This window comes from Aptenodytes patagonicus, chromosome 20 (assembly GCF_965638725.1).
Source record: "Aptenodytes patagonicus chromosome 20, bAptPat1.pri.cur, whole genome shotgun sequence".
NCBI classification, from domain to species: Eukaryota; Metazoa; Chordata; class Aves; order Sphenisciformes; family Spheniscidae; genus Aptenodytes; species Aptenodytes patagonicus.
In genome coordinates this window covers 3,409,470-3,433,359 of record NC_134968.1, presented here as the reverse complement: position 1 = coordinate 3,433,359, position 23,890 = coordinate 3,409,470, and the positions used below count along the sequence as shown (strand labels likewise).

The window sequence follows — 23,890 nt, the reverse complement described above, 5'->3', positions numbered from 1 at the left end:
CACCTCTAGTGTCTCTGTACTTCTGTTAAGAGCTTCGATATTTTTTTTTTATCAGTCCCTCTGTGAGTGTATCCGTTCTTCCTTGCCTTATTCCTCTGTGTCGCCTAACTGGGTTTGGCGAGAGAGTTAGTTAGTGAGACTGCAGATGGTCTGAACCGTAGACCCGGTGAGGGACCTGCCAGTTGGCCAACGTTACACGCTCATTGGAAACCAAACACAGCAAATAACTTTGAGCTTGTCCTGTGGGCCTTCCCTCCGTGGGAATGTGGATTTGTTTCTCTAACTCATCTCTGACTTCTCACAAAACTTCAGTTTTAGTACTTAGTGTTTTTCAGCCCTAATGTCTGTCTGTGGGGTCCCTGTTATGGGGAAGCACCTGGTGTGACGCTGGGGAGCAACTGTGGTGCAGCTGAATGAGGCTAGAAACAAAACTGGCTGTTAAATTTTGCTCATTCAACGTATTCAAACTTCAGATAGTCCTCACTTTTCCTGTAAAGTGGTATATTAATTTTGTCATTGGGATGCGTTAATGAACAGCTACAACAAGCTTATGCAAATTTATGTGAAATTAGAGGATTGGCATATCAGGCAAGAGATCAGGGCAACTTCTTATTATTAAATTGACATTGAAATAGCTTATGAAGGTGCTAGATAAATTTTGCAGCAAAAGGAAGGTAACTGTTGCACTGTTAGCACAGCCTGTGCTGTGGGTTATGTGAATGCAGTTAAAAAAAAAAAAAAAAAAAAAAGACAAAACGCTGACACTTTTAGTGGTAAAGTAGGTAAGTGACCAGAAACGTGAAGATGATGGAGGGGAAAAGGTTGTAGTATACATGAATGAAAGGTCTTTGGTTATTTCTCTTAACTTGTTTGATCTAGTTGAGTTAAGCCATGGCTTGCTATTGCAGTCAGAGCGTAGAACTGCTCTGTCATGGTGTGCATGTGGGTTAATCTTTATCCATGTTCTTGAAAGAGAAATGGGAATTGCTAACACTGGAAATCACCTGGCTTATTCAGAAATGTACTTCTGGGAAAGTAGGTTTCATATACGCCAGGGAAATGACTTTCTTCAAATCCAAGGCTTCCAGGGAAGCGGCAGGGTTGTCAGTGGGTGTGAGGTGGTGGGGTTTCTTCAGCCACTGGGAGTTTAAGCATATGGAGATTTGTTCCCCTCAAGCCCTGTCTCTGTTACATGTTATAGCTCTATTGTGTCATTTTTAACACACCTGAGCTGGCAGTAGAAGCAGTGAAAACTCTTATAGATGTAGCTGAAGGATTTTTATAGATGAAGTTGAGCTGGTGGCATTGTGGAATGGGTGTAACCAGGGCCAGACCTTTCATGAAGGCCTGGAAGGATGCTGGTGTGCTCGGTGGATGGACTGAAAGATGAGGATAGTAGTTACGGGCAGGCACTAGCTCTGGGAGATCCTGAAGACCAGCTTGCATGTTGCTCCTTCTGTTTTTAGCTGCCTGGTGCCCACATGGCTCCACTGAGCGCAGGGCTGGTGGTCACAGAGGGAGGATGCTGTGCTGAACATGGAGCTTGTGTGGCTTTACCAAGAGCGTTGGGTCGATAAGTCTCACTGCTGTTGTCTGTCTTGTTTGTTTTATTTTCTATAAGTGCAATGCCTAACTTGCTCTTTTCCCTTCCCTTCTTGTAGGCTGTCCTCGGGAGAGGCAGTGGGAGGCAGTGGAGCTGGCCTCGGCACCGGGAGAGGCTGGACTTCCCGTCTCTCTGTGCTGAATGGCTGCGATGGCGCCCGCTCTCACTGACGCAGCAGCTGAAGCTCACCACATCCGATTCAAGCTGGCTCCCCCGTCCTCCACCTTGTCGCCTGGCAGTGCCGAGAGCAACGGCAACGCCAACAACATCCTCCTGGCTGCCAACGGCACCAAAAGGAAAGCCATTGCTCCGGAGGATCCCAGTTTAGATTTCCGAAACAACCCTACGAAGGAAGAGCTGGGCAAGCTGCAGCCGCTAGTGGCCTCTTATCTCTGCTCGGATGTAACATCTGTTTCTTCAAAAGAGCCTCTGAAGCTGCAAGGAGTCTTCAACAAGCAGACAGTCCTTAAATCTCACTCTCTCTTATCTCAGTCCTTCTTGAAAACAAGTGATCTGTTGGGGAGGCAACCAGTGTTGGAATTCACTTTGGAGAATCTAAAAACAATGAGTACTAACAGCCAGCCACCTCTCCCGCAAGCGCCTGTAAATGGCTTGGCCAAGAAATTGGCCAAAAGTACCAATTCAGACCATGAAAACTCTAGTTCTCTGAATGGTGGGAAGTGCGCTCCTCCTTCTGCTGCCCTCCAGGGTGTTGACTATAATGCAGGAGGTTCTGAATTGGGGGACTTGAAGACCGGGTTGACCAATTGCACTCTTCCACATAGAAGCCTTGATGCAGAGCACACAACTCCATTTAGCAATAATAGCACTGCAAACAAATCTTCCCTTAATTCCACGGAGCAACAGCGGGTGCTCGAGGGTGGCAGCGGAGAGACTAGGTTGCCCGGTGTTGCTAGTCATTCTGACTTTGGGAGCAGTAAGTTGGAGGAGCAGAAACCTTCTCTGTTGGTCGGTCACCACAGTGCTCTCGACTCCGAGATGAGGACGAGGGCATTGCTGCGACGGCAGGCAGACATTGAGAACCGTGCCCGCAGGCTGCAGAAACGCTTGCAGGTGGTGCAGGCAAAGCAGGTGGAGAGACACATCCAGCAGCAGTTGGGTGGCTTCTTGGAGAAAACTCTGAGCAAGCTTCCAACTTTGGACCCCCTGAGGCATCGGAGCCAGCTGATGTTGACCAGGAAAGCAGAAGCAGCCTTGAGGAAAGCTGCGAGTGAGACAGTTACTTCAGAAGGCCTAAGCAGCTTCTTGAAGAGTGATTCAATATCAGAAGAACTGGAGAGATTCACGGCCAGTGGTATGGCCAACTTGAGATCCAGCGAACAAGCGTTTGACTCGGATGTCACTGACAGCAGCTCGGGAGGAGAGTCTGATGTTGAAGAAGAGGAACTGACCAAAGCAGACCCAGAACAACCCCACGTACCGCTGTAAGTAGCAGTCATGCTTTGCTTACCTCTGATGGGGGGAGAGCGAGCTGAAAGGTGGCAGATGGAAAATCTGGATTTTGTAGGAACACTTTTCTCTTTTGATGGGCTTAGATCAAAGAAGTAGTTGTTAAAACTAGTGTGGTGTGATTTGCAGCACACTTCATAGTTCAGGCAGCACATGCAACGTTGAAGATAAAATTCTTCATGCGTATGGTAGTCGTTGGTGTGCTTGTGGAGCAGCAAGTCCTGGAAATACTGGCTGGCTGGAGCGGTGCAAGCATGCTGCAGATACAAACCTGAAATACTATAAACGGTTCTCTCCATGATGTGTTGGACCTGTCCCCTGGAATGAAATGTTTGCATTTTACAATGGGAATCTTTGTTGTAAACAAGTTATGTAGAATAAGGCCAGTCTGAATCTTTGTAGCTGACAGCATACTTGTGACGGGGGAATTTTTTTTAATTTTTTTTTTTGTTAAATGAAATGCCTGGGAAAAAAAAACAACCCTCTGAAAGGATTTCGTCCAAGTGCCAGTGGAAGTGTGAAGTGAGCGTGTTCTCTTGCATTTCTGGGAAATAATTGTTGGGAATTTTCTTCTTGTCTGTGAGTTGCAATTAATGATGGCAACAGCTTCATAATTATGTTGTTAACTAGATGCTGTTCGCGTAAGTGTTAGGTGTCAGTTTGTGCGGGGAGGAGGAAGATCCTCATCAAGGGAAAAGGTCTTGAGACAGGTCAAGGAAGAAGGGAAATTTTTCTTCCCAAGACAAGCATTTTCCCTAGGAGTGCATATCACAGTATTTTGAGCAGATCTCTTAAAAGGCCATATTCTGTGTCTAGTCTGTGTAAAATCTTGCTTGCATCAGTAGATGATCTCTTCCACCCTGATGGACCTATTGAACTTAAACCTCAGTCTGTGAAGTATAGCTACAGTCAACAAAAAGCTCCCTGCAGCAGTCACAGGGGTCCTGTTTGGAATGCGGACGGCTTTCCGATCAAGGCTGGAAATAGTCACCAGGACTTTGCATACCTGCGCTATTCTGGGTTTGTTCAGACCTCTGCGGAGAAATAACTGAAAGTATTTTGATACCTGTTGTCCAAAGTAATGTTAATGGCTGGTCAAGTACTGCGTGACACAAATTTTACTGAACTAGGTAGGTGGACGTGAACAGTGTGTGTACTTGGTAACTTCAACATCCTCCAAAAACAGGCTCGTATGGATGAGTGGTGATAAACAGATGTTGTAGCTCTTGACTATTAAATTCCAGCTAAATGTGACATCATGTTTTGAGATGTTAGCATAGGATGAATTTCTGTATGTGAAGTCTTAAACGTGGCATGAGTTTGGCTTTCTCCCAGTGTAAAGCTAGTAGCTGAGCTTGTGATCCCTGCTGGCTGGACATAAAGGTGTTCTTGTGCTGTTAGAGAAGAGAGTTTAATAACTTTATTCCTGTTTTATAATGTCCACAAGCCTACTGTTGGGATTAGTAGTAAAACTGCATCTGTAAGTATTGTAGTTGTTATTAGAGGAGACATTTGATTAAAATTCTGTCCAAAGTAATACTAAATTTCCCATATTGTGGGTTTCATAGATTCACGTGTTGTCTAGCAAAGTGAAATTGCTTTGCCACTCATCTTAATCCCAAGAGGAAGTGCGGTATTCAGAGACGTGATGCGTGAAATTCTTTGCTGACTTTTCTGCCCTTTGTGTTAGTCATGCCTTTACATTCTCCAACCTCCTGAGTACTCTTAAAAAGCCAAAGATTTTAAAACTAATAAAAAGAACGATCCTTCTATTGTCTGTAGGTTCAGAAGCTGGTGTGTATGCACGCTGGCATCTAGGCCAGGCCCACCAAACGTAGTTAAAAGTTTATGCCTGTGGGTATTTAGTAATTAGTCTTCCCAGCATTGACTGTCCTGTTGGCATGAGTGCTTTGACATTGGGTCTCACGAGCTCTGGCATTACTGAAGTTGAGGCTGAATGCACATTTGTGCTTGTTAGCCAAACTCCTGAAGTCAACCTTAAGAGCTGGTACATGCATCCCAGTACTTCTAAATATCATTCTTTTCAAAGTAGTGCTAAGAGACAGGAAGGGGAAGAGCTGACTTTTCCAGTGGGAAGCCGCCTTGGGCCAGCTTATTGTACAGAACCATTGTTTTACGTTTGTGTGAGCACAGAAAAGCGAAGGCTTTTTGCAGGGTTGCTCAAGTCTGGCTGGGTTTTGCAGCTTGCTGAATTTACTTATTAGAGGGAAGACTTTTACCCTGATTACTTTAATTTCGGTAGTGAGACGGAATATCTTAATGACTGTAAAAACTTCTGCCTCATCCCTCAATCAGCATCCCTTGGCTATGTATTGTTCCTGGGTGCCCCTGCCTTCCCCCAGGAAAATGCTTCCTTTCTTCTAGATCTTTAATGAGAGTTATGCTACAAACGCTGTGTCTTGTAGCTTGCTTGCAGTAAGTGGCCATGTCACTGACTGCCTCTGGGATTCAAGTAGAAGCATGCAAAAGAAGCAAAGCATGTTTACATCATGCTTAGATAAGAGCTGACCTTTGAGTTTTTCTGGCATGGTGGCATTCCAGAATCAGTATCTGGTCAAGGACAGACTTCGAAGCATTTGTACTGTTCTGGCCCGCCTGATCTTGGCTATCTATAGCCAAGCGGCATCTCCCTGAGGAATTGCATCTTTCCAGTAGCGTTAGGGATCTATCAGAACTTGGTAGGTCCTTTTAAAGCACTCGTGGACCTGCTGCCCAGGTAGGTGCTGTCATTCAGGTGCATAACCAGGCCATCATGTAATGCATAAACAAAGCAGGGAGGTATTTGTTACACCTTTGTTGGGAAGCCCTGCCAGCTATGGGCTTGGTTTAACAAGGCGCTCTTGCTTCTTATGCAGCTGACGGAGAAAGACAGTGCATGCAGACAGGGTTGGTTCGTGATGCATACTTAGGTTTACGTGGATCAAGGACCACCACGTTGGTCCAGATTAATAATATACAACTCTTTGCTTCACAGCTAAGATCCTTTTAAGTGTCGCTTCAAAAGCGTGTGCGGTGGCAGAGTTAGGAGCTGGAGAAGCTTTGCCTCTGCTTGGTGGTGACGAAGGCAGGTTGGAGCCTCCTCTGTAGAGAATCGTACTGAACTTCTTTGGCTGGGTGTGACCGTAGGCAGCAGCCGTCTGCGACTGCGAAACCTGTGCTACTTTGAAAGAGCCCAAATGCTGTTGTCAGCGTGGTAGGATCAGGAACTGCTGTTTGTGAAAGGTCGCTCGGAGCAGGGCATGCGAATTCCTCCCAGTGCTGGAGGGCTGCTGGCTGGGCTCTGGCTTATGTGGCCAAGCGATGGTTTAGCAAGTAATCAAAGTCCTCGTGTTTCTGTGGCCCTGTACTAATATGTATATAAGTGGGAAATACTTCATGTGGCTCATGCATATCCATAATAGGTGCTTTTCTCAGACTGGTCGGTTCCCTTGGTTGTCTTGCATTTGGCTGTAGACTAGTTTCATCAGAATTTGTCAATTCTTTTTGTCTGATTAGTTACCCGTGTTGAGCAGCAACGTAGTCATTAGCTGGTGAGTGGTATGTGATTTAGTCTCTGCAATCCCCAGCTTCAGTCTATGTTCCATGGAAAAAAATTCTGAAAAGATAGTGAAGACAAATAGTTAATTGGAACTTACCTTTCAGTTCAGGTTTCTTATCTGGAAAGTCACTGTTCTGATGGCAGTTACATCAAGCTGCTGAGAGTGAACTGAAGTTCCTAGTGTCTAACTTCTCACACCACCTTTTACGAGGGTCAGACAGTACCTACAGCGTGTTCAGTTGTGGTTGTTACGATGCCTATGGCCATGATGCTTAAGCACACTTTAATTATCCCCATTTACTGGTGGGAAATCCGAGCACCTTCTGCACTTTGGTGTTGCAGTGAATCATTTCACAGCCTTGGAGCTGTGCGTTGACTCCTCCCAGTGCTGTGTCACATCGAGCTGCCTGGATTTCAGAATTGCTGGACTTGGAGTAGTAATGAAGATTTCTCACTAATACGTGCTTTTGTCAGCACTAATTTCAAAGTCCTGTGTTGGAGAGGGATGTGTGTGGCATTTGCGCCAGTGGTTGTTTGAGGGGTAGTTGCAGTTGGTGCATCAGTTGGCTGAGAAATAGGATTCAGAAATTCTGATTTTTCTCCGTTGATTATATTTTTCAAGCGAGAGCAGGATAAGGAAGCCTGTATCTCAAGGGCTATTAAATAGTGTTTCTCAAATCTGTGACTTCATGGAGCTGTAATTCAGATGGCAAATCCCACGCTGTGGGGGCTAAGGAAGCTTTTCCTACTGGTCACAAACACGTTTCACTAACTCTGATTTATGCAGAGCAATCTTAAAAGTTTGTCTCTACTCTTTATGACTTTTTCAGTTACCTGCTTGGCTTTTTGTGGTGTTTTTCTTGGTTTTGACTTCTAGCTGTGATTGTAGGTACTAACTACAGCGCAGTGCCTGACCTTCTAGTTTTCAGCTATTTATGAAAACTTGTATGTGTCATACCTGAATTGGTTGTAATCCACATGCTGCTCAGCAGCAATATGTTGGTCAAAAGGGATGTCCCTCAAGCGTCTTTCATTTGGGAAGAGAGAAAGAGAGCAAATCCTGAACGTGTTCTTGCTTTGCATTTGAAAGCAGAATAGCAGAGAGCTGTTCATTGTTCAAAAATGCTTAATCAGGTATCCAGAGTAAGTAGGACACTCTGCAAGTCCCTCTTGCTTTTAAGAAAAGAGGGCAAATGAGAACGCTGCTTGAGAAGGATCTTAAGAAAAACGAGTCAGTTATTTCTCCAAGAAATGTTGGTCGTAGTACACTTTTTATAGATACAGTGGATGTCTAGTAAGTTGTTTCTGACTTTTATTCGAGCCTTGATCCTAATGCAGACCTTATTGGAGCATGGAGGGGAAGTTAGGTGTTTTCAGTGTAGGTACTCACGTTGCCATCCACAGAACTCTGTTAAGGCAGTGTTGTTGGCTTTCATCCTAGAGGGAGTTTGATGCATTGGTTTAAATTACCTTTCTGGGCTGAAGTCACAGTTGTTTTGGGGGGAGCAGAAGGGAACCAGCACTCCGCGTGCGTGAAGAATAGCGGTGGAGTCAGGTGCTGTGGTGCAGGAGTGTTTGAATTTGGTATGTGTGGGGGGCTGAATGCAGACGAAGCATCTTTCTTGCAGATGCCTTTAGTGCTCTTGCAAGGTTTTGTGTTGTTCTGTTCGGAGTCAGATCTTATCTGCTTGTTTCTTGGGCTGTGGGGATGTGCTGGGCTGGTGTATGAAAGATAATGCAAAGGACTGGAAATGATTTGGTGTCTGGCACTACCAATAAACTACACTTTGTCTCTATAGCCCTTACTCAGCGGGGCAGCGACTAAGAACGGGCTCTAGTTTAGATTTTTTAGGACTTGTGGGTGACACTTTGGATAGGGTTGTGTAAATATTTACCTTGCTTTTCATTGGAAAAAGCCTGTCACAGCATCTGAAGCAGCAGAAGAAAATGTTTGTGAAGTTTGTGAATGTGAACTGGCATTAAAGACCTGGTGTGGTAACTCGTCTGCTTTCCTACAATCTCATGTGACACTGAAGTTAGTGTTTGAGCAAGGGAAAGGGGCCCCATTTAGAGCTGATCTCTAATATTGAAGTCTAATATGCTGATGTGGGGGATGGGAAAAAGACTTTTGTATTGCATTACACCGGCATCCGTAAGCAGCTGCAGTTTAGAGCTGCGTTTTTATTCTTGCTAATACTGACACAAGATGAAAAGTGACTATATGGCTAAGATTAAAACTGGAGCAATGGCAAACGTGGGCTTCCTTAAAGAGATTGCAAAGGTGTACTTCACGGATGTGCTTTTCTTCCTGAAAGATTTTGGTTTTCATTATGCAGTAACATGGGCTCCCCCCCCCCCCCAGCTTTGTTCTCTCCTCCAGCAGTTATGTTCTGGTTGCACTAGCTCGGCAGCAGCGCTACGTTAGGCTTCCAGCTGGGGGAAAATGTTTTCCTTGCTAAACTGGCACTACCCCAACAGATTTTTCCACGGAGCGTGTTTTGGGCACACCCTGGATATGGTGCGTTTTGCAAGTGTCTCGTTTCAAAGGCTTGGAGGGCTGGGTGGCTTTGCTGGGCCATCCTCGGATAAAACGCTTTAGGTAGAAGAGAACTTAAAAAAATTGACTTAAGTTTTACTTGCTGGATTTCTGAATGAAAGCAAGGACTTAAAAATACAAATAGGTGAAGGCCTGTGTATTGACTAATAATTCAGCTGGGGAGTGGAAAGAGAAACTTGAATTGCAGTCTGTTGCAGTTGCCCTTCATGTGTCTGGAGCCTGATGGGAACTGGGGATGGTTCGATTCTCCACTGCGCTCGGAGTTCTGTCTAACATCCTCTGGTGGTTGCTCTCTGTATTTGAAAGACTTGCTGATGTGCTGGTTTTTGATGTAATGAAATGGTTTGCTTAAGTAACATCCAGCTCTTCTCTCCCCCCCCGCCCGACCTTCTCTGTGGTAAGGTTACTTTCTGGAATGCCTGCTCCAGCTTTGACCTCAGCACTGAACAAGCTATTTATGGGAAGGGTACCTGGCACGGGCGCGCCGAGTTAAGGATTTGGTTAATGGTGCCTGGGGTTTCCGTGTAGAACATGCTTTTTCATTAAATTGCATCACATCAGCAGTGAGGGGGATGATACTTTGGTGAAAGAGAATATTTAAAAGGGGACCGTCAGAGACTTGTGCTGTTGAGAGCTTAAATTCACCGGTTTTGTTACGATGGGGTGTCTCAAAAATTTTGCTGCTAATTGGTCGTGTTGAAGGCAGCTCTCTTGTTGTCTGCACCTCCCCAAAACCAGCCTCCGACTTTGTGCCAAAACACACTTGTTCCAGCAGTTGTCCATGGCTGGTGGTTGTACCCAAGCAGGGAGGTCATCACGGCGATGTATTTAAAGCTCTTCTGTTAGTTGTAAGCCGTCAGGTTAGTGAAGGTGAACAACTTGGCAGATGGCTGTTTTCTCCCTGGTGCTCATGTGCAACCATGATGTCTTAACTGCAAAACGAGATGTTCCCTGTGATAGTGGTGGCAGAGTTCGGCTGGCACATCTCGTGACGCTTCTGCTTCTGAAGCAGATTAATTTGTGCTGTCTTATGAATGAGCATAAGCATGCTCTTTCCAGAAGTGCTTAATTCTCAAAGATATTTAGCCCATTTTAAAGAGTTATGGCTCGCTTTATCTGTCCAATACGTGCATCCTTACTGGGTAAAATACATAATTTGAGTTGTCTCTCACTTTATGTAGTGGAACAGTCAGGAGGAGTGGGAGAAAGGGGTAGTTTTTGACACAGATCTCGCTGCAGTTTCAGGTGTCTCCTTGCAGCACCGTACAGCACTGAGTTTGTCAGTTTTGAGTGTCGTTTCACTTTTTAAAAAGTGCCTCCCGATGGGGTGGATTTGTGAAATGTGACTTCATTTGGCTGCTTGCTTAATAAAATATTCAGTAACTTGTTAAAGCAATGCAAAAAAACCCCAACAACAACCCCCCCACACTATAATGGTGCCTTTTTTTTTTTTTTTTGTTAGGCTCAAAACATTTGGTCATCAAATTACTAAAAGAGGGAAATAAGGAGGATCAGGGTACTCCTTATGCAGCAGAGCTTTAGGCTTTTGTATTTGTCACATTTTAGCAGTTTCCATAGTAACACATAATGATGTTGTAAGAAATGTTGCAGGGATTTTATTTGTATAAGGGAGGACTTTAAAATATTAATGGAAGGCAATGTGAATCGGAGGGAAGTCTAACTGTATTTTCTGTTGGGAGCAGAAAAATTGATGCTAGGTAGAGGAAAGTGATTTGATGCATTGTCCGGAGTGAGCAGCCGTCTGTAGATTGAACTTGTCTTGGCCAGCAAACAGAAAATAAGAGAACTTCAGTCATCTTGGGAACGTTTGCCACAAAGTCTTTCCTCTCTGATACTACAGGTAAAGCTTTGGAAATATTCTGCTGTCACTTTTTCTCCAAGTCTAGGTAAAAAATACTTTATCTCAGAAGTACTTTTTGTCCCAGCCCATGTGCAGTTGGAGCTCATTTCCTTCTTTTATGGTGCTTGATTAAATGTTCGGAGTCGTTACCCTGTTTGCATTCATGGGGGTCTCTGTAAGCTTAGTTGGGTTAAAAATTGGCTGTTTCCATTTAGAAGCCTTTGTAGCAGAGTAGCTCGTACAGCTTTACAGGCAATCTGCATTTAGTGAATTCCCTGGTGGCTCCTGCTTAATGACCAATATTGAGCTTTTGCTGTTTCAGGGCTGGTGACATTACATTGCATTATCGAATCCAGTCCACTCGAGTAAGAAGCAAAGGGGTTTTATGTAGATGCAGTAGGTAGAAATCACAAAAAAATGGTTTCTTGGCGGAAAAAGATCGAGAGGAATGTTTGCGTGCACATATTTAAGCGGGTGTAAGTTTGAGTTGTGGGTCGGCAGCCATCCACCTAGCCCTGTATTTCTGCCCAGTTAGGTGAACAGAGGCAGTGGAGGGCAGTAAAAGGCACTGCAGTTTTAGATGACTTTGCAATTAAATCACTTGTAGGAACCCGGCAAGAAATTCCTACCTTCCAGATTAGCTTAAACATCAGTTCACGAATGTCTTACTTCCGTGTATCTTATCTGTCGTTTTCTGTTATCAAGTTAGATATTTAATCTTTCTATTATCAAGTTAGGTATTAAGTCTTCTGAGCTTCTGGCCTTGCCCCGATAGCTTGTGACTGGGAAGCTGCCGTGAGCCTGTCCCTGCGATGGTTAGTGCCCTCTGGATGCAGCTGACTGCTGGCTGGAGGTTACAAACGGTTCCTTGCCAGGCTCTGCACGGCTGCTTTCTGATTTTTCTCTGTCGTCATTGCAAAGCTTGGGCGTAGTGACAGCCGGTTCTGCCCTGTCCTTGTCTTCCGTCTGCATCAGAAGCTGTCTAGTAGTTAATGTGTTTCTTCTGCCCATTTAACTTTGGAGGGGACGCCTCCTTTTAATGCAGCAGCACGCAGTCCTGGTTCGTTCCTGGGCCTCTGGATGTTGCAAACGTGGCTGCTCCTTCTCCTCCACGCACTCTGTGCTTGCAGGCACTGGGTGATGAGCGGCTTCACGCGGAGGGGCTGTGTGTGCCTGTGGAAGTTGGTTCTCACTATGTTATGCCGAGTAAAGGTACATTGCGTTGCAGAAGAGATATCAAATCATAAATAAATGCAGTGCTTTGCACCCTGGCTTTTTTTTTTTTTACTTCCTTCTGCATTCTAGGTGGCAAAAGCACTGTGTGCTGCTGTCACCCACAGTGACTGGCCTTAAAAGTGCCTGAGAAGGATGTTAATGTGTTCAGAGGTGGGTGCGGCAGCCGCTGGTGGCCTGTGCATGCCTTGTGTACTTTTCCTGCACCCTCTTAAGAAGGTATGGCGCAACGGCTCTGCAGCTGGGGCACGATGCTGCTTGTTCACCTGCAGTCTCTCTGCCCATTGCCATTACTTCAGGTCCTCTCCTGCCCTGGGTGCTGTGGGTGTCAGCACAGAGGAAAACGGAGTACCCCTCTGTGTCCGCACATGGAGCGGGGCAGGGGTCGGATCCAGAGGTGAGAGCTGAGCCAGAGGCAGGCGGCTTTGAAGGTGCTTTGGTGCTCGGTGAGCTTGGCTCGGCACGGCTTTGGCAGCTTCTGACAAAATTTAAGTCCTGTGGTCCCAATTCCTGATCTGGGTGGTTTGATGTGAAGAGGTAATGGCTCTCCATGTTCCTAGTGGCTTTTTTTCTCTGCTGGAGGCTTGCATCCCAGTGGCCAAGGGGAGAATATTTCTGTTTAGCAGCCATTCCTATTCCTAGGCTGGGACAGTATCATGAATAAAAGTTGCAGCAGCTAAATCTGCCTATTTTTGTGTGAATTGGAGCCCTTCTCCATGTGACTTCGGCTATTCCAGTGCTGGCTATTTCAAAAAAAAAAAAGAAAGAGACAATTAGCCTTCTGTGGATCTGCATTTTGAATGCAGAACACTTGCAGGGCTCTTGCTCCATGTATGCAACATTTTGTGGTATTGGCTTTTTACTGTCTCGGACTAAAACAAGAAAATTATTCTCTCTCTGCTCCTTCTATGTTGTAGGTAGCTCTCCTGCCATTTGCAGAAATTTCTGAAAGTCAAAGGGAAGATGCTGTTTATACTGAGACAGCAGAAAATAATTTGAAGAAACAACCACATTAGGAAATCTTTCAAGGCATTAACCACTTTTCCTATATCAAGGTGGATTAAATTGATACACATTTATTTTCAAGCGTTTTTCATCGTAATATACACACCTGAGTGTCATCTAATGACTTCTCCAAGGTTCGTTCTCCACATATTGGTCAAAGCCTTACCGTTTTAAATAAAATAAATCTGTTTGAGTAGTAGCCAGCCACTTAAAGAACATTCTTCAGTGTGATGATTCATACTGTGCCTAAAGACAGCTTTCCATATTCAGCCCTCGCTCACTCCCCCCTACCATCCCCCTCTCCCTGCCTCTGGAAATGGGCAAGAAGCCCAAAACAACTTAACTCTTAGTTATTTAAACCTATTTTTAATAAGTGATACTTGTAGAAAAATCTTACCTGAAGGCTTTGATTGACATTGTCTTGTGTATTAGATCTTAAACTGGCTTATGAAGTGTGTAACTTTGCTGGTGTTTTTTTCAGCTGCTTTTTTATGAACATGAGCCGTTCTTTGAATTCTTAGTAACAGACTGAAATTACATCTGTCTCCAGTTACAGTGGTTCTGTACTTGTTCACTCTTTTGTGTGAATCTTTGACTTGTCAAATGTGCCCTAGTGCCCCTCCTCTCACTCCTGCATTAGCTCTCTTCTTGTATTAATGTCCAGGTCTTTTTAATATAAGGAGTTCTAGTTACTTTTGCAGCTAATTCTCCTGTGTGCTGGCTGTTGAGGTAGTATTTATTTTCAAAATATTATCCTCTGTAGAGAGAAAGCTTTCGTAACCCATCCTAGTTGTCATGGCACAGATCTGCCTTTTTTCCCCCCCCTTTGCTTGCTGTTACCAGGCATGCTTTGGTTATGTTAAACTCATGAAACCAAATGCCTCTTCAGGCTGGGTACAGGTAAGCCCTAATCAGATTAGCCGCTCTGCAAATTGAGTTGCTTATTTTACCCATGTTTTCCTGTGCTTGAGCAAGTGAATTTGTGTGCTAGGACAAGGCGCTCTTCTATGATAAATTAAAGGAAAAGTTACTTGATTAAGCCTTTTGGTGGCTTTATGAAGAACTAGTGGAAATTATCAACTGTGTTTACTTGAATTCTGTATGTGCATATGAATTTTTCTCCTGTGCGTATACGAATTTCTTTCCCCTTTGCTCTTTCCCTCTCCCTCATGGGCAGTAGTTGCATATTTGCCATCTCCTCCGCTTCACGTCCTTTGGTAATTTCTGCAGCAGAGCTTCTTCTGGACCAAGGTTTGCCCGCTACTTGGGTCGGTGGTTGGGGTGCACAGGAACTCTAGTTGTCTTGCACTCACTTTCCTCTTTGTTCCTTCCTTTTTCTGTCCTTCCCACAAGTTAAAAAGACGGTGTCTGAAAACTTCGTGGTGCTCAGCGTTGCAACTCCTAGAGAGGATAAGATGCGTAGAAAATTTTGTGGTTTTTTTTTTTTCTTCATTGTTGTCATGTCTGTGAAGGCTTTGGTCGTAAATTCCCAGCAGCTTTTAGTTGTGATGCTTGGAGCAAGCAATGACTGCAAGACTTCAGCATCGGGGAGGTAACCTCCACAGTCTCTTGAAGCAGTAACTAAGTGGTCCCCACTAATGAGAGTCCGTTGCTGTAGCTTGGTGTTACTCGGTGAATCTGCCATAGGAATCCTCCCTTTATCGTTTTGCTCTGATGTTGTGGCATTCCTCAAAATCGCTTTCATCTAGTTCTTTTCTGCTTGTTAACAGCCATCTGCATCCAGAGCATTTGGCTACTTTAAATGTTTGCCTTATATAATAGAAACTTTTTCCCTCCCTCCTTTTGGAGCTTTCTAGTAGGATTTTTTTTTCTCTCTCTCTGATGTAGGTGTTTGAATTTCTCAACTAGTCAAACTAGTACATAAAGTAATCTTCCTGTTCTGGGTCTTGCTGTAGTAGTCTTACTGGAAAAATATTTGTTTTCACTTAAATTTATTAGGCCTGGGAGAAAACTGTGTAATCTTCCTTCCAGTTTGAGAGACTGAAAACAAAATTTCCAAGAATACATATCCGGTGACGCCTTTTCTCCTTCCCCCCCCCTTTTTTTTTCTTGCCCTCTGGTCCTATAGAGATTGACTGGAGTTTTAAAGTGAGTTGGATGCTTTTTGCCCAGCGAGTGGGGATTTTGTTCACATGAGAAATACTGGGATGCGTGTGCGCCTGTCCTTGCTGCCCTTGAGAACTGCTGACCTGGTACAAATGGGAGTATTAATTGAAGTAATGGAGCTCTCCTGTGTTTCACTTCATTTCTGAGAGTAACTTGTCCAAAAGCATCTTGCTTTATTTTTTTAGCTGATGCTTGATGAGATGAAGGAGGTTCTGAGAATTTGTGATTGTCTACTTAACTGTGTCTTATGCTGTTGTCTCTTACAATGCAGTGGAGCAAATAGGTAGCACCCCTCCTCCTCTCTACCTTGAAGAACAGCAGCTGCCCGACTTCCTCAAGGATTACTCATCTCCGTCGTACCTCTGATCAGTTTTTGACACACGTTAGGGCAGAGAGCTGAACAGAGAAGTGCCATCTCTCACTTCACAGAAATGTCTTGGAGAACGTAAAAAAACATGCAAAAATCTCACTTGGATATATACCCCTTTTTTAATTATTGTAATTGCCTGTTAGCTTAGTGCTGGCTAGTATCACTTTTAAAGTCCTGGCGTTTATTGCAAGAGGTTGTACGATAATTTCAGAGGGACATTTTCCCTTTGTACCAAGGTCTCTCTTCTTTTTTAGTTTAAAACAACCCATCCTCTCTAGTACTCGTGGTGAACTTCCTCGCCCTTTGAGCAAGATGACAGCACTGAAGTACAATGGCTGCATTATGGTTCTGGTTCTTACCACAGCTCGTTCCAGCTAAGCTAATGAAAAAAATTTGTCATATCTCTTCCAAAGCTGGGAATCCTCTAGGTCTGGGGAAGTGAAAATGCGTAATAGTTTGGCTGTTCAGCCCGCTTGGCCCTTTGGACCCTTTGAGGCTATGTAGTAATCAACTTGCAGTGATGGCTCTTTGTTTCCGATACAATTACTTTTGTGTTGGCTTTTGTTGTGAAATGCTTGGCTTCAAAGTTTTTGAATGCATTTGAAAATGTACCATGTGTTTTACGCTTTTCTTCTGACATGTGCAAATAACGTTGACATGAGTCAGAAGAAGAGTGTTGTCCTAAAGCGGCAAAGTCTCAGGTTCAGCCCAGTATAATTTGCCGTGATCATGAATGGTCCTGTTCATAGCGTGATCATGCATCAGACCTCGGGTTGTTGAATCTGCTGTCAGCCTGACAACATTGTTTGCAGCAGATTTTTAGAAATCTCAATAGATTGAGAATCTGTATTCTGTTCTTTGCTTTGTGTGAACCTTTTTACATTTTATCAAGCATTAAGGTCTGGAAGATGACGTCGTACTACAAACTATTTTCATTTGCTGCCTTTGCTCGTTGATTGCTTGACTGAAAGTTGCCATAGCTCAGGTTTTTTTTGGCTCTTGTCCTGGCTTCTAGACGTGTGAATGTGACATGCTTTGCTTTTGGGCGTAAATAAAAAATAAAATTTAAAAAAAAAAATCTAGTAGTCACTTCTATAGAAAAGCATAACTCCTGGAAAGTAGTGACTGTAAGGTAAGTAATGCTCCATTCACTCTCCCTCCCTCTCCCCCAAAAGAATAAGAAAGCCCTCCTGAAGTAAACATATCTTTGATAAAAATCTCCTGATGAGATTGATCTCATGATTTTTTGAGAAACTGAGGAGGGTTAGGGTAATGCCTCTTGTATGACATGTTTCAATGCTGCCAATCAAAACATCTTCTAAAAATATCCCATCTTCTAGAAGAATCTATTCTTGCAAAACGGAGCCCGATATTAAATAACATACTGTTGATTGCAAAGGATCCAAATTAAAGAAACAGGCCAATATTCATCTCTCTTCTCCCTTTCCAGCTCTTTATTAAACTGCTGGATATTTGTTGCAGGCTTCACACAGGATGCAAATAAAATTACTCTGAGCATGAGATCCTTCCAAAAATGTGGTACTTGAACTACAGGGGAGTTTGCTCAGAAGGTGGAAACTGGCTTGCTTTTCTCCACAGATCCTTTTTTTTTGTTCTGTCGCATGCCTGGTGTCTTGGCATGAAGTAAACATTATCTAGTCCTTTTGAAAAGTCCTGAAGTAGAGAGTGTGTCTTGGCTGAACCTGATTGAAAGGGCTGGGGAAAATCTATCCAAGAAAAATAAATTTCTGGTGGAGGAGCCAACAGCGTGTGTGACATGAACCACTTTTGGACGGATGGGGGTGGGACAAATAGAGCGGTTTGATTTGGCTCTGGGAAATAAGGGTGAAATGGGAGGATGCAGCTAAGATATAACCATCTCTGTTAGCCTAAAATAATTCAGTTCTTGGTGTTTTCTCACCAGTTCTTGTTCCTGTGGTATCTCTTTCGACCTCGCACCCTGTATTTTCTAATCTTCTGTAGATCTTACAGAAAAGCATCTCCCTTTCCTCCCGCTCTGTAGACCGCAGAGCCGGGTATCTGCTGAGTCTGGTGACGGGGATCATCGCTCACGTTGCGATACAGGCACCTGCCCATGAGGGACCGCATTGCCCGAAGCTCCGGCAGGGAAATGAATCTGAGAGCTGCTGGTGTTGGGTTCCTGAGGCTGTAAAAAACTTGATGGGGTTATTAGTTTGCAGAGGTACAGTTCACAGGGCTTTGTTTAGGGAGGGAGAAGAGCCGGAAAACATGCCTGTGGTGACAAGGGGACATTTCCCCTGGGCTGTCGTCTGTCCTCTCCCTGGGTGGTGCGGCGCGGGGGTAATTTTTTCCAGCTTGTCTGTGGTTGCCTCTTCTCCCCGTCCAGCCCCTTGCTCCCTGTGTTGTGATTTAGGGACTCCCCTGTTTGCATTAACAACAGGGAGGCGCAGCGTAGCAGTGGCAAACCTGCCACGTCCGCTTGATACAAACCCGCATTGTCCTTGACAAGGAAAGAGCCTTCCAGTAATTCACCTTGCCAGCAAGAAAGAGGATTTTTTTTTTTTTTTTAAGAGCAGCTGAGTTGTTTGAAATCGGTGCAATGTTTAGTGACACCAAATGAGAATATACTTCTGTGGATAGGAAATGCTGCTTAATTGCTCAAGATGGCAGTTTATTCCTCCAGTCTATGGAATTTCAGTCTGTGTGAAAACCAGAAATGTGGCTGTGAACTCATTATTTTGATTTCTTGCTCGCTGCCTCAACATAGTAGAAAGCATCTTGCACTTGCAGAATGAAATGATGAATCTTTCTGTATCTAAATGAGATTAAATTAATACTGCATTCTGTGTAGCTTTTTTATAAAAAAATTGGAAGCATTCTGCTCTTTTGCAGGATTGTGTTAATCATTAGCAACTTAACAAGTTGAAGTACTGTGATTGCATGAAGATGTGTAAACGGGCCAACAAAAAGCTGAGACGTGCTGAAAGATAATTCAGGTAGCACTGGGATCAGAAACAGGCTGCAAAAACCCTGAGTCACAGAAATAAATGCGATTGCCAGTACATTTACCAAACAGTAGCTGAATCTGACTGTTCTGAAGTAAAACTGGTCTTGTTTTCTCTTGCATGTGTTGATGTACAATCCTTTTTTAGCTGGTTGTGTTTTTTAAACTGTAGGGAATTGTGAATAACTTGTATGGATTTATAGTGAGTTGTGAAAGCCTTGAAAGATGCCTGAGCGTTTTGGAGTGTGTGTATGTACACAACGTGTGCGTGGTATACAAGAAGAAAGTAAAGTAAAACAGAAGTCTGTGTTTACTTCTATCCCAGCAGTTTGCTTTTGAGGCCCTTGCTCTGATCTCCTTAGTTACAGATACAGTTAAGTTCATTGCCTGTGAGGAGGAGATCTGAAGTCTCTTTTTCGATGTTATCGGAACATAATTATTAAAGCAGGTTTTAGGAAGAGCAGGAAGCGAGGTATACGTTAATAGGTAAAAGCGAGCGCGTTTTGAGAATTTGAATATGAAATCTTCGTGTGCGTGACAAGTTGCTCATAGTACAGCCAAGTCACCAAAAAAATGCCACCTGCTTTATTTCTTCAAATTAAAAACTCGGTTTTGCTCTTTCTCTACATGTCAATGATTTTATTGCACAGAGGAGGCAGTTGGGCTGGACTGCAGCCGGTTCTTGTAGCTGTTTTTGTGTGCTTTAAAAGAAAGTGTAAAAACTAAGTAGGAGGATCTGCTCTTTGTGGTAGGTTTCACTTGTGTTGGTTAGAGGTGGTTTTAAATTTTGAAACGTGAGGTTTAATATCTCTTCTAAAACTTGTTGTAACTTCATGTGGGTAACAGTATGCAAAATACTTAAACATGGCTAAATTCTTGGTTTGTTTGGTAGCCTGCCGGAGGAGAGCGCAATAGTCTTTGACGTTTTGGGTGTTCCTTATTTGTAACTTGCAGTTTTCAGAAATGCATTGAGGTTTCTCTTAATCGACGCTTCACCATCACTTGTCTGATAAGTGCAGCCGTCAGAACTAGCACGGTATAAAACACACACCCCTGCTGCAGCTTATTCTGCCTTGGCATCTCAGCCGAGCCACCTCTAATCTTGCCTTTAGTTGAAGATAGACCTGTTAGCCCTCGCCCCAGCCCCCAAGAAAAATAAAACCCAACCTCAAGACTGAGTTTGTCCAAAACTTGCTTAGCAAGTGGAGCATCTGGTATTGCGTGAATTTGTTTTTCAACAGCGTTTTGCAAACAGGCCTGAAGATCGTTTGCCTTGGTCCGAGTGATTCTCGGGGAACTTGCAATCTCTACGGAAAGCCGCTGATGGGATGGTATTTCGTGCTGTCCAGAAAACCTGCTAACAGTTGCATACAGTTTTTAACATCGATGTCTCTTAGAATGAAGCAGCCCTGTGTTCAGTATATGTGGGGATAGGAGCTATTTGACTGTTGGTCAGATTTGTGAGAAAGCTGAAATCAATTAAGACCTTTTTTTATTCTCTTACTGTTGGACTTGTCCTTTCCATTCCTACAGCATTTGAATGTTGGACCTTGTAGCTCCAAATGTCAGAGTATGCTGCCTTGCTTTTGGGAGCAAGCTTCTGCAGGTAATAGATCACTCAGTCTAGCTTCTGCACTGCTAGTATTTTATCTTTTATAACTTGCTATGGCAAAAGCATAGGGCTGTTATATAAGTAGCTTTTAAAGGTGGGACTTGTCAATAAGAAGAAAACAGCCTGTAAGCTTTGCCTAATAAGCTTTCAAGTGGAATTAAGGGGTTGCAAATAAATTTGTTCTTAATAAAGTAAACTGAGTGCAGTTATCAGTTTGTCTAGGACTTCGTTTATAAGATAGAGTAGACTTCTTGGAGCTTTTTTTGTAAGTTCTGGTTATATATCGAAGGAGTTGATACCATGAGTTCTTTGCCGCCTTAGGAAGGTCAAAGTCTGGATCCCTGTGTATCAGTCTGGACTGGTGACTCTGAGGAGGAGAGCTTGTCTCAAAATCAGTAACTGCTGCTTTTTAGCTCCCATCAGCCTTGCTATTTCCCACACACACACACACTCTTTTTTCCTCCAAACCGGAGACTATGAAGTATACGGTACTGCGCTTTTAAATAGAAGAGGGTATATTGCCTGTATGTCTTCTGTGTCTCAAGTTGCAGTTGTAACAAGCATGCCAATTGCCCGAGCTCTTAAAGGATGAGGCTTTTGCAGTCTGTTAGCAGGAATAGTTGGCATAGTTTACTTGCAGAGACTTCTTTTTGAAGTAAAGTAAGTATAGATAATTCTTGACTGAAGGCCAAGTGGGCTTTGCAGCATTTTATTTTTTTCCTTGGAGAAATAAGGGGAAAGTGCTACTCTGGGAGGTAGACTTAATCTACAAAACGTAGCTAAACATCCCCTTGTAACCCCAGTGAACATGAACCATCTATGCTGTCTGTATAACTACTTACATCGGATTGAGAAGGAGCAGGCAACTGTTTGGATCAAAAAGAGGCAAGCGTGGTGGCACCTGGAGCCTCGATCACAGGGTGGTCATCTTCCCTTGGCCTCATGAAATGCTGAGGTTCGTTGGGCCACTGTGCCCACCTCTGCTGTACTCAGTGTGAGCTCTTCTAGTCTTAACAGGTGTCTCCCTGAAAATATGTGCCAGTATTTTCTGTCTGCTGGTAAAGAACAGTATTCCTTTGTTGCTGTTCGGAGAGAGGAGGGAAGCCAGCCAAGTTGAGTGCTGCTTCATGGCAGAACATATCTCACTGCTTTGAAGTTGTATACTTTTTAAAACAAGATCACCTAGACTGGAGCTCTGAAATTCTTTGTTGCAGTCACTGAAATATGTTCCAGTTGAGTAACACATTCTGCTACTAAAATTTCTTCTACTAAAATTCTGTCCATTTTTTAATGCTTTTTTTGTTACTGCTCTGATGTTTGAGAAAGAACCAGTTCCTTTGCATCCTTTTGGGTGACGTATAACAAGCCCCAAAATTCATCTAGCCAGTCGTCTTCTTGGTCTCGGATGCCATCTCTGCCAAATACCTGTGCTCTAACTCTGGGTAAAAAGACACTGAAAAGACTAGACATCTCTTTGATTCCTAGGAGACCAAAGCAAAGATCTTGATGCAAAGAAATACTGCCTGTCAAAATCAGAGTTAATAAAAGCATTGTATAGGTGGTATCTTCTGGAGGGTGTTGAGATGAAGTTGATGATTTACCCATTCCTTTGCCTGGGAATCTCTGAATCTGGGTGCAGTTGGTAGTTGAGAAAGAGCAGGGTGTTTCTGCACGTGGGAGTTTGTGGGAGGAGGGTGTCGGTGGCAGTCGAGTGGTTTTGTGAAGTTTTTTATTGCAGGTCCTGGGAGACAGAATTCTTGGGAGGTGTAACAAAACATCGTCTCCCTTTATAGCAGTCAAGTTTCCACTGGGGGGGGGGGGGGTTGCATATGTATCCTCTCCATCTCCCTGGAATTAGACTCCAGTCTAACTTTCCTCCTCCTGAAGGATAAGGAACGGCGCCTTGGAGAAAGGTAGCGAAGGCTTGATTTGAACACCCTTCTGGTGTCAAACCCCCATATAGCAGAGTACGCGGGTTTCCCTTTGCCCTCTGAGATTATGTTCTTTCACTTGCACTCTTGCGGTCCAGATTCTCAGGCTGCTTGATCGCTGAAACAACTTTGGTACATTTATGAAATTCTTGTCAGGTTTTATCTTGTTTTTTGAGTGTCCTTCCTTTGCAGTAGTGACAGCTTTCTCGTGTGCTGCAGAACAGCACGGCTGAATGTAGCAAAAGACACTTCTTTGAGCCTATGTCGGAAATAAAAGCCTTTGGAAGAGAGAGGGGGGTTAATACGCTGTTTGATCAGATGTTGGCTTCCTTCCCGACCTCGAGGCTGGGACCCTTTGGAGCCCTATTGCATAAGAACAACAGAGCAGGGAAGATTTAAACCAGCAGCAAGCCCGTCCTGGTGCTGCTCTGATCCTCCGGTGGTCACGCTGCACGGCGAACTTCAAATAGCTGATGCTCGTTTCTGAGAATGTCATGAACTCCGTGGTTTGTGTTCTTTTAGGAAAACCTCTCAAGTGAGTCTTAAATCATGTGTATATGGCTAATTTAAAACAACCCTTAAACTTGTAGCGTATCCTTTCTATGTGGAAGAGCGTGCTCATGCATACAGCATGAATTTGTCTTCTGCAGGAAGTTCGAAGCACATGATTTGGATGCTGCTGTTGGGAAGATGATGATTTCTTATGGCTTAAAGTGCTTGTGATCATTCTTGAAATTGCTTTTATTTCCTGCTTGCGTTTTGCCAAATATCCTAAAGCTATATGTGCACCTTCTTTCCCCAGCGGTATTGGGAACTGTTGGGTAGAGCCAGTCCCCTGCTTCTGTTCCAGTTACTCTGAAAGAAAAGAAGAAAAGCTTTAATGGGTACTTTTTGATTTCCTTATTAGAGAATCCATATGGGAGAGAGACTTCATGATAGCCGCATTCTTACTGCGTGGGGAAGATTTTACTTCACAGCTCTTCCCCTCTTAAACACCAAAGAACCTGTAGTAAAGCTGTTTTGTAGAGAATTATGCTTAAATAGTATCATGAGCACTTGGATGCTCAGACCATTAAGTCTGTCTTGCGTAGTGGGGTGTATATGAAAAATGTATAAAAGCTGTTAATGTTCTTCACTAGTACACACCCTTTCCTCCTTTTCAGGAAAATTAGTGTTAATATCTCAGTAACTCTCGCAGCTGTGGTTTATGGCCTCAGCAACTGCTTATTTTTGTTGTGACTGCAAATACTTGAACATCTTCTTGTTCTCATTAGATTAAGGAAGGCTCCCTCTGTCAGTAGTAAAGGCTTGAATCATGAACTTGGTATTCAGACATGTGAAACACTTGTGGTGAGATACATTGGAATATAAGTTGCAACCTGCCAGCTGCTCGGTAGTGGCTGCGCGTGTTCTTGCCCTGTTGCATTTTTCATGTGGGGATAAGGTCTTTACGTTGCTTTAGGATGGGAGAATGCAAGAGGCAGGTACTGTACGTCACATAATGCAAGTCATACTCTGTCTTGCTTCATCTGTGCTGCGTTGCTCAAGGACGTGAGCTCCCCTGCTACTCTGAGCG

The 23,890-nt window shown here is 43.8% G+C and overlaps 1 protein-coding gene across 4 annotated transcripts in view; it reads left to right on the top strand.

Annotated features, from left to right (window-relative positions):
* Window positions 1-23,890, top strand: part of KANSL1 (KAT8 regulatory NSL complex subunit 1) — a 102,935-nt gene that overhangs the window by 18,070 nt on the left and 60,975 nt on the right. For all 4 annotated transcript variants that reach the window (XM_076356527.1, XM_076356528.1, XM_076356525.1 and 1 more), the window contains one exon: window positions 1,662-3,048. In XM_076356527.1, the coding sequence (XP_076212642.1) occupies window positions 1,745-3,048 (1,304 nt within the window). In that variant the 5' untranslated portion in view covers window positions 1,662-1,744. The remainder of the gene's footprint in view (window positions 1-1,661; window positions 3,049-23,890) is intronic.